Source organism: Mandrillus leucophaeus, unplaced genomic scaffold, assembly GCF_000951045.1.
Source record: "Mandrillus leucophaeus isolate KB7577 unplaced genomic scaffold, Mleu.le_1.0 Scaffold593, whole genome shotgun sequence".
NCBI lineage: Eukaryota > Metazoa > Chordata > Mammalia > Primates > Cercopithecidae > Mandrillus > Mandrillus leucophaeus.
In genome coordinates this window covers 142,006-153,191 of record NW_012106397.1, presented here as the reverse complement: position 1 = coordinate 153,191, position 11,186 = coordinate 142,006, and the positions used below count along the sequence as shown (strand labels likewise).

At 37.6% G+C, this 11,186-nt stretch overlaps 1 protein-coding gene across 1 annotated transcript in view; it reads right to left on the bottom strand.

The window, feature by feature from the left end:
- The window catches only part of LOC105553394 (ankyrin repeat domain-containing protein 18B-like), a 49,692-nt gene that overhangs the window by 11,747 nt on the left and 26,759 nt on the right, over positions 1–11,186 (bottom strand). Inside the window, exons 11-12 of the mRNA XM_011999451.1 lie at positions 8,708–8,820; positions 6,367–6,496 (exon numbers count right to left, since the gene is read on the bottom strand). Of these exons, the coding sequence (XP_011854841.1) occupies positions 6,367–6,496; positions 8,708–8,820 (243 nt within the window). The remainder of the gene's footprint in view (positions 1–6,366; positions 6,497–8,707; positions 8,821–11,186) is intronic.

The window sequence follows — 11,186 nt, the reverse complement described above, 5'->3', positions numbered from 1 at the left end:
TTGAGGCTGGGCATGGTGGCTCACACCTGTAATCCCAGCACTTTGGGAGGCTGAGGCAGGTGGATCATGAGGTCAGGAAATCAAGACCATCCTGGCTAACATGGTGAAACCTCGTCTCTACTAAAAATACAAAAAATTAGCTGGGCGTGGTGGCGGGCGCCTGTAATCCCAGCTACTCGGGAGGCTGAGGCAGGAGAATGGCGCGAACCCAGGAGGTGGAGTTTCCAGTGAGCTGTGATCGCATCACTGCACTCCAGCCCGGGCAACAGAGCAAAACTCCATCTCAAAAAAAAAAAAGAAAAGAATAATTGAGGGCTGGGTGACACGGCTGATGCCTGTAATTTCCTAGTACTTTGAAAGACCAAGGCAGGAGAATCACTGGAGACCAAAAGCTCCAGAGCAGGCTGAGTAACACAGAGAGACATCTCTACAAAGTGAAAAATCAGACAAGTGCAATGGTGCATGTCCACAATCCTAGCTGCTCAGGAGGCTGAGGTGGGAGGATCACATGAGCCCAAGAGTTTGAGGCTGCAGTGAGCTATGATCAAATCACTGTCTCTAGTCTGGGTGACTACAGTTGCCCGGAGACCAGACTTCACTAGCAAGACCTCGTCTCTTAACAACAATGAAAAAGCTCATAAAGATAGGGGATGGGAGTCTGGTTAATGGATACAGAATTACAGTTAGATAAGAGGAATGAGTTCTGGTGGTCTGTGGCATTGTAGGCAAATATGGTTAACTATGATTTATTGTATATTTTTAAAAAGCTAGAAGATTTTGAATGTTCACAATTCAAAGAAATGAGAAATGGTTGAAGTAGTAAATATGCTAGTTGGCTTGATCATTACGCACTATATATGTGTATCAAAATGTCACTCTATAGCCCAAAATTATGTATATATATGTCAATTAAAACAAAAGAGAAGCTATATTTATCCCATCAAAAGAATAGAATATGGGCCATCCTTACTGACTTCCTTCTAATGAATAGAATGTAGTAAAAGGGATACCATGTGGCTTCCCTATCTCAGACTGCTTTCCCTTCAAACTCAGCCCTCAGATTGTGAGAGAGATCAGGCCCCAGAGACAGCCTGGGAGTGCCAGTGTCAGTGTTCATGCTGCCTGCCCCAAGCAAGGTTCCAGCCAATGGCCAGCATCAACCATCAAACGCATGGGTGAGCAAAGCTTCAGATGATGCCATTTCCCCAAATGATCAGCTGTTCCTAGGGAAGCTGAGGGGAGCAGAGGCAAGCTGTCCTGGCCAAGCTTTTTCCAAACCACAGGTTCATGAACTAAATAAATGTTTTTCTTTTAAGCTAAAAATCTCTGGGTAATTGTTAGAAAAATAAGTTTTAAAAAAAGACAACAAGAAACATAACTTATACAGCAGAAAAGACTCTCCTTTAAAGTAGGATCTAATAAATGTTGAGATTAATTTATTGATGACAAACATTATTGAGAAGCAGCAGATAACCAGGAGAGAGACATAAGCTGCTGAGGAGGAACTTTTCCTAAAACCCCCTTCAATTACGAACTCTGATAATAAGGCAAGGGTGTCTCCTTACAATTTCCCCTCAAGTTATAGACTGCGAAGCAAGAAGACATATGATTTGAAAAACAACTAGAAATACCTGGTTACATAACCAAAATCAGATATTTATGTGATTTCAATTAACGAAAGTTCTAAAAGAAGCTTTGATCCGGGCACGGTGGCTCATGCCTGTAATCCCAGCTTGGGAGGCCAAGGCGGGCGGATCACGAGGTCAGGAGATCAAGACCATCCTGGCTAACAGGGTCAAACCCCATCTCTACTAAAAATACAAAACATTAGCCGGGCGTGGTGGCGGGCGCCTGTAGTCCCAGCTACTCAGGAGGCTGAGGCAGGAGAATGGCGCAAACCCGGGAGGCAGAGCTTGCAGTGAGCCGAGATTGCGCCACTGCACTCCAGCCTGGGTGACAGAGCAGGGCTCCATCTAAAAAAAAAAAAAGAAAAAACAAAAAAGAGAAGAAGCTTTGAGTATTTATTAATCAATCTAGTATTCAATTTTCATTTTCCTTTTTCTCAATGAGGAGGAAATAAGGAGAACATTATGGAAAGATTTTTAGACTTCACAGAAGTAAAATAAACATAGTGAGGTTTGAGTGTTAAGACATCAAATGCAATTTCTCCTTTACCTTACTCCAAGCTTGTTTGTACGGAGAAGTTAAGACAATCCCATCTCTATGTTATACCACAATGCTTCTCTATAGCACACAACTTGGCTCTGATATTTTGAAATTCAAAATACCAATCTACCATTTGTCTCTGATAAATTGCTGAATATTACCTGATTTTTAACTGCTGTGCTCCTAAAACTTTTCTTGGAATGAGTTAAACTTTTTATTCCAAGAATCCTCTAGTAAGCTAGAAAGCAGAGCTGTGCATCTCTGTTTCAGTCAAAGGAGGTCAATACAGAAACTGTGGTTTCTGAGAATGCAAGATCTGCACCAAGAAAAGGATTAGCCACAGTGCTATTCAAGAGAACCAGCTACCACGTGGCAAGAGGATCTGCGAACTGGAAGATGATGACTTCACTTGGTTTCCACTGAGGAAAGCTGGCAGCTCAGACTTAAACTTCTCCTTCCTGGATGGTAAATATCTACGGATGATTCTATGAATTATAATGAATTAGTAAAACATAATGCACTAAACAGTAGACTATGTCAGCAGATCCTGTGACCAAAATTTACTGAAAACGAAACTATAGAGGGAGGCACTGGATAAGAGACTAAAGGTTTAAATGGAGAAAAAAAAAGAAAGAAAGTGTGTCTTGTAAGCCTGACTTGCCATTGTGTCTTAGAGTAAGTAAGGTATAAGCTGACCAGAGACGTCTTTGAGACACAAAAAGTGAAGTTAAAGATATTCCACTAAATTTAATTTTTATTATGACATAAGACAACTGGTAATATGCAACATGATTGAAAAAAACCTTTTCATTAAATTTGATTTGGTCCTAGTATAAGAATAGACATAAACAAACTAAGAATTGATAATCTAAAAATAAGCCTGCACATTTACAATTGATTTTATACAAGGTTAACAAAAGAACAGAATGGGAAAAGAATAGTCTTTTCAATAAATGGTGTTGGAACAACTGGGTATACATGTGCAAAAAATATATATATAAAGTTGGACTCTCACCTAATACCATATCTAAAAATTAACTCAAAATAAAACAGTTAACTGTAACAGCTAAAACTGTAAAACTCTCAGAAAAAAACATTGGTATAAATCTTTGTGACTGCATTTGGCAGTTTTCTTAGCCTTGACTCCAAAGCAAAACTGGATTCAATGGACTTCAAAATTGAAAACTGCTGTGCCTGAGAAGACAGTATCAAGAAGTGAAAAGGTAAGACACTGAGCAGAAGAAAGTATCTGAAAAGCATATATCTAATAAGGGACTTACATATATAGGATATAGAATTCATAAATAATAAAATAACCCAATTTTAAAAATGGGCAAAGATTTTGAATAGATATTTCTGCAAAGAAGATATAAAGATGGATAATAAGCACATTAATAGATGCTTAATGTAATTAGTCATTAGGAAAATGTAAATCACAACCAACTTGTGGTATCACTTCACACCACAGGATGAAATCTTTGTTCAATAAAAAAGAGAAAATAAGTGTTAGGAAAAATGTAAAGAAATTAAAACCCTTATCCAATGCTGCTGGGAATGTAAAGTGGTGCAGTCACTTTGGAAAACTGGCAGCTCCTCAAAAGGTTAAGCATGAAGTTACCATATGACCCAGAAATTCCAGTCATTAATTATATACTCCAGAAAAATAAAAACATATGCAAGCACAAAAACTTATACAGCAGCATTATTAATAAAGTCAAGAAGTGGAAAGAACCCAAAGGTCCATCACCTCATGAATGGATACATAAAATGTTTAATATATCCATACAGTGGAATATTACTCAGCAATAAGAAGAAATTAAGTACTGATACTGATAGAAGCAGGAGACAGCAAAATGCCTAGGCAGATACAGCACAGTCCCCAGAGAATCTCCAACCAGGCCCACAAATGTCTACACCAGACAAAACATTTGGTGCAGATAAGGGAACCTGCACAGGGTTTTGCCTGGACATGCCAGCAGCGGACCAGAGGCCCACATGCACTGGGGGGCTGGGGAGGAGCCACCAGGAATTCATGCCTTATGCAGAGGAGGAGCCTGGCCTTTTCAGCTCATGTGTGCTGGTCCTGGTATTCAACTGTGAGGTGGAAATCTGATTGCAGGACCCTTCTCTTTGCTGAGAGCTTCCCTTTCACTTAATAAATTCTGTCCTCCTCACCCTTCAATGTGTCCACGTGCCTAATTTTTCCTGATCATGAGAGAAGAACCCAGATTTAGCTGAATTAAGGAGCAAAAACCCTGCATCAATACCTGCTATAGCACAGATGCATCATGAAAAATTATGCTGAGTGAAATAAGCCAGTCACAGTAGACCACTTGCTTTTTATTTCAGAGGCTTATAAGCAAATCTATACAAAGAAGGTGGGTTGTTCCCTAGGGCTGAAGGAGGAAGGGAAAACTAGAGAAGATGGTTTCTAAATGATGTGGGGTTTGTTTTTAAGGTGATGAAAATGTTCTAAAATTGATTGTAATGATGATTGCATAACTCTCTGAAAATATGAAAAGTCAATGACTTGTATATTTTAAATGAGTGAATTGCACAGTGTGTTAATTATTTCTCAATAAACCTGTTGCACCCCAAAATTTATTTGATACTAGTGATCTGGAGACATGGGCTGCTTGGTTTCAGATCACTGGCCAGGGTTCAAGACATAAGAGAATCAACAGCATGTCTTATAAGATGTATAGAATACATATATATATATATTTTTTAAAGTATCCTTTTTATTAGCATCAAGTCTGTAAAATTAAATGAAAAATCTTTCACCGCTTAAAGCACTGAGAGATTTATATTGAGGAGAAAGACCTTGTATTCTTTTGCCCCAGTTTCTATCTAAAGGGTCTGGGAATCACACCCTTCAAATTATCAAATCTCATCAGACAGGTTTTATTAACTCTTATGATGTGGCTTACTTTCTAACGTGATTCTGGTACAGCATCACAGAGAGAAGAAGCTGAGAAAAATCAAAGTATTTTACCCCCAGATATATATATTTTTGACATATTTTGAAATGGCTATTGCAGGACCAAGAAATTGAAATGGCCGTACAAAGCTGTCTTCTGTGGGGGAAACTGCATCTGTAAGAAGTCTTCATTAATGTAGCCCAATCTCTCCCCTTCTAGGTCTTCCCAGATCTAGGGAAGATTAACTAAGAGCCTGATGCATTTAAAGTCTGAAAAGATATTTTTACCCTCTATTTTCTCTGAGGGCTGTCAGCTATGAGGCTTTGTCTACATAATAAGAACCTTAACCTCCGTAACCACCTTATCTTAATTAAGGCCTTCCTTTCTACCTATTTCCAGTTTTAGACAACAGTTTTCTTTACCAATTGTCACCTAAAGAATCCCCAAAACCCACCTATGACTTGTTAGCCCCTCCTTTTTGATGTCCCACTTTTAGGCTGAGCCAATGTCTGCCTTCCTCATATTGATTTATGATTTTCCCTACACCTTCTGTCTGCTGGAAATGTACAAAACCAAAACCAAACTGTAATCTGACTGTCCCATGAAACATTCTCAAGAGCTCTTGAGATTCAGTAATCCAGGGCCACAGTCACCATATTGGCTCAGAATCAACCTCCTTAAACATATTATGGCTGAATTTGGGTTTATCCATCATTAATATTTCCCCAAATTACATAATTTTAATCCCCAAACTGATTTAAAATTACCTTATGTTGGAATATAAATTATCCTATTACAAAGATACATGTATTTGTATGTTCATTGCAGCACTATTCACAATAGCAAAGACATGGAGTCAACCCAGATGTCCATCAATGATAGACAGGATAAAAAAAATGTGGTATATATACGTCATGGAATACTATGGAGCCATACAAATGAGATCATGCTCCTTGCAAGACATGGATGAACTCGAAGCTGTTATCCTCAGCAAACTAACTCAGGAACAAAAAACCAAACACTTCATCTTCTCACTTATAAGTAGGAGCTGAATGATGAGAACACATGCACTTGGGGTGGGGAACAACAAACACCTGGGCCTGTTTGGGTCAGGAGGGAGCGCATCAATATTAATAGCTAACACCTGCGGGGCTTAATACATAGGTGATGGATTGATAGGTGCAGCAAACCACCATGGCACACGTTTACCTATGTAACAAACCTGCACGTCTCGCACATGTAATCTAGACCTTAAGATAAAATAATTATTTTTAATTACCTTCTGTTTTAGCTTCTTAAACAGAATATCCATTTTCAGTTGATCTGTATTTAAGTCTCCATGGCAACTGAAGTCTTCATTTCCAAATACATTTAACATATTTATTGTCATTTCTAGGCATTTCTTATATCTGCAGAAATGTACAGAAGTAGTAAGTCAAGTATTTGTAAGAGTAAATATTTAATAATTGTTTAAACAGATATTATGTTATGGCATATCAAAGAAACAAATCTATAAACTACGATCCTCTCAGTTTCAACTGAACATAGTTTGAAAATATTCTATATGAAATTATAATCTTAGATAAATAATATGAACAACAATTTTATGGCATACATAGCAGGTAAAGTGATACGATAGCCATACAGTTTTTTTTGAGATGGAATTTCACTCTTGTTGCTCAGGCTGAAGTGCGATGGCGTGATGACGGCTCACTGCAACTTCTGCTTCCTGGGTTCAAGTGATTCTCTTGTCTCAGCCTCCCAAGTAGCTGGGATTACAGGCATGTGCCACCATCTCTGGCTAATTTTGTATTTTTAGTAGAGATGAGGTTCACCATTTTGGTCAGGCTGGTTTTGGACTCCTGACCTCAAATGATCTACCTGCCTTGGCCTCCCAAATTGCTGGGATTACAGGCATGAGCCACCACACCTGGCCTAACCATACAGTTTTTTATAAATAAACTATTCACATCCATTTTGGTATGCTAAGATAAAATGACCTATTAGTAAATATACGCCATAACCCAGAGATGAGTAACCAAGATAAAAAAAAGTAAAACACATACATGTTTGAAAAAGACACAAAAATACATTTTGATATCTGTTGACCACAGTCTATAACAAGAAAAAAAAGTACACACAAAAAGCATCAAGAAGGTCATTCAATGTAGAGAAAGAGAAGTAAGGAAACATCTTTAATATCTGAGTTGAGGAGAAAAAGAAAACAGGCAGTTTTAGAAAAAAGGAAAGGTGGAGACAGATATGTGATGATTTAAAGACTTTGAAGAAGAGATCTAGAGATCTTTACTGACATAATCCAACAAAATGAAAGAGATACAAAACCATGTAGAGAAAGACAATGACAGAAAAATGTTGAATAGAATCAGAGAACCAACTTAAGTGCTCAGTAAATAAATAGAAAACTAGCTGTGTTCAAGGCTTCAAAGACACATTCCATTTTTTTTTTTAAATCTGTGATCAAAACATGAATGCTCTTTTACTCTTTTTCTTTAGGTTATACATATATTCATATATATGTATAATTTATTTCTGTAAAACAAAAGTTTAATAAGATGTATACTTCATGTATACAATGGAGGTACCCATGTAAAATGAGTAAATTTCCATGATATGTTTTATATCTAAAAGCAAAAGAAAGAAGCAGAAACCAAATACAAGCTATATATCAAGATAAATTTTGATGTTAAAGAATGACACAAATAGGTCTTAAAAAAATTTGAATGTAGCAGAGAAGAACACTGTAAAAGGAAGAAAAGATGACCAAATACAGCAAAAATATCTTCAGAAATAAAAATTCAAACTAGGTCATGAAGAGCGCACTTGACATCACATGCCCAAAGCATTGTCATTATTGTTTTCAAAACCATTAAAGAATACATTGCCAAGCACAATGGCTCATGCCTCACTTTGGGAGGCCGAGGCAGGTGGATCATGAGGTTAGGAGTTCGAGACCAGCGTGACCAACATGGTGAAACACTGTCTCTACTAAAAATATAAAAATTCGCCGGGCAGGGTGGTGCACTCCTGTAATCACAGCTACTCAGGAGGCTCGGGCAAGAGAATCACTTGAACCCAGGAGGTGGAGGTTGCAGTGAGCCGAGATCGTGTCATTGCACTCCAGCCTGGGTGACAGAGCCCGACTCTGTCTCAAAAAATAAATAAATAAATAAGTGTAATGTTTCGGCATTCAAAAAAATTTTGAGATTGCATTGTTTCTTTTTTTTCACATATTTTTAATATGAATGTTTTCATCCCAACTTCGCCATAGCACTTAGCTGACTTCTGACCCGTTTCTTCCCTTCCATTGGACTCTGTGACACATGGTCTCATCCAGAGATCTATTTTTCATCAGTTAGTGTGTTTTTATACTGAAATTTGATTTTTTAATAATTCCAACAAAAAAGTGCAAGGGTCATGGACTCCTGCTCACATGCCTATAAAGTTGCGTTGTGAGTTTCTGAAATACATTTTAAAATACAATTCGTTTAATTATGAAAATGCAGACATAAAATGAATTTGTATCTAGGTTTTAGTCAAGTAAAGTTAGAGTTAAATCAATTAATAAATGGTTAAAATGTCCTACAATATGAAAACCATACCCAGTTGTCTCTTCTTCTAATTCATGATTTCTCTTTCTTATTTGATCCCCATTATAGTCCAGTGATGATATTAACTCAAAAAGTTTTCTGAATTCTTCATGTTTTTCTTCAGGCTTGAAAACAAAGGGTTTACAATTATTTTTGCAAAATCTAGAGCCCCTCTTTTATCTTAAAAATATTATTTCTCATAAGTTGACGAATAATATGTATTTAGGCAGGTATATAAAGTGTGTTTTATAAACCTGATGCCAATAAGGACAGATTTCAAAAATAGTCATTTTCTTAAAACAGCTAAAAATGATTCACACTTTCATCATTATCTTTTCTGAAATTTAAACTGCCAAAAATGTTTGTTAAAAATGAGAATTTTTACACACAAAATACTAAGGGTTAGTAAAAAAAAAAAATAAAGGTAGCTATATTTACATTTTAGTTTTTAAAGATGCTCTAGAAACATTGTCATTAATAGTTTAAGATATTCCAAGTTAAATTACATCTTATTAAGATGATTTTTAGAAAACTCTTACTAGCTCCCATTACATTTTTGATCCTCATCTATCTTCAGGCTGAGCTAAATACTGTCATCCTCTGTAAGTATTCACCTGTGGGTTTTAGTCTTTCCATGTCTCTTTACCATTTCTCTTTAAACAAAGTTTATTTTTTCTATAATAAACAAATAATAACTTTTGTCTAGTTTTTGTGGCTTTTCTATTATCCTGTTTCTCCCCTTCCATTGGACTCTATGACACATGGTCTCATCCAGAGATCTACTTTTCATCACTTCGTATACTGAAACTTGAGATAAACCAGTGTATGGCTCTTTAGAGCAAAACCTAGGTAACAGACATCTGGGTTGCTTGGTAAACGTCATGTGTAGTCCTGAGTTATGAACTTGTCACAATTTAATTAATTGTTCTGCTCTTTATCCGTGCTTTCACACCACTCTAACTGTAAGCCTGCTTCAAGCTAGCCCACCCTCTTTTTGAAGTGTGCATAAAAAAGTCAAGTGCTGTCTTTGTTCTGGGCCCAGTTTGTCAAAAGTTGAGTCCACTGGACCTGAATACACTCAATAAAGATATCCTCCTGTATACACCTCAAGGTCTGTGTCTGGTCCTCCTGATTCCACAACAGCGCGATCTCCACTCACTGCAACCTCCACCTCTCGGGTTCACGTGATTATCCTGTCTCAGCCTCCCGAGTAGCTGGGATTACAGATGCCCACCACCTCACCCAGTTAATTGTTTGCATTTTTAGTAGAGATGGGGTTTCACTATGTTGGCCAGGCAGGTCTTGAACTCCTGACCTCATGATCCGCCCACCTCGGTCTCTCAAAGTGCTGGGATTACAGGCATGAGCCACCATGCCCGGCTGCTACTCCTCTTTTTAAATTCTCTCAGAACTCCTAAAATCTCCAAAGGTTAACCTGGATTCCCTAATATATATTTCCAACTCTGACCTTTTTACTGAGGCTTCTTCCTTCTAGTACACATATTATAGACAATATTTTCAACCACACACTCATACATTGCTACTTGGTGCAGATTACTTTTGTAGATAGTGAATCTTGTCTATTTTATGTTGATTCTTATTGATGTTACTTTGAATATAGTATTATTTTCTAATCTTGAAGGGGGGCTGTCTCACCCTTAGGATATTGACCAGTATACTTTGTACTTTTTCCTTCTTTTCTTTTTTTTTTTTCCTTTTTCTTTGGATATTGACCAGTATACTTTGTCCTTCCTTCCTTCCTTTATTTCTCTTTCTTTCTTTCCCTTTTTCTTTCTTTCCTTTCTTTCTTCTTCCTTTCTTCTTTCCTTCCTTCCTTCCTTCCTTCTCTTTCTTTCATATCTCTCTCTCTCTTTCTTCTTTTTTTGACCACTATACTTTGTCCTTTTTTTCTTTTTCTTTCTTTTTTGTTGAGATAGAGTCACAGTCTCTTATCCAGGCTGGAGTGCAGTGGTGTCACGTCGGCTTACTGCAACTTCCATCTCCTGGGTTCAAGTGATTCTCCTGCCTCAGCCTCCCAAGTAGCTGGGACTACAGTTGCACACCACTACACCAAGCTAATTTTTGTATTTTCAGTAGAGACAGGGGTTTGCCATGTTGGCCAGGCTGTTCTTGTACTTCTGGCCTCAGGCAATCCACCCACCTCAGTCTCCCAAAGTGTTGGGATTACAGGCATGAGCCATGGCACCCAGCCCTTTTTTTCTTGTATAATGAAAACTTTCCATGAGAATCAGATTATCAATTGTTTGCCTTTGTTTTCTTTTAAAGAATTTCCTTTTCCATAGAGATATGGCATGATGAACATCTTGTTCTACAGTTTCTTTCTGGGGACACTCAACTATATCATTGGGAAGCTCCAGTCAAGTAGAGATCTCCCTTCTTCCTAATCGAGATTCTTCATCTCAAAATGGTGTCCACCAAATGTCTTATCCAGGTAGTCTCTTGCTTAGGAACTCATGAAATAAGAACCTTC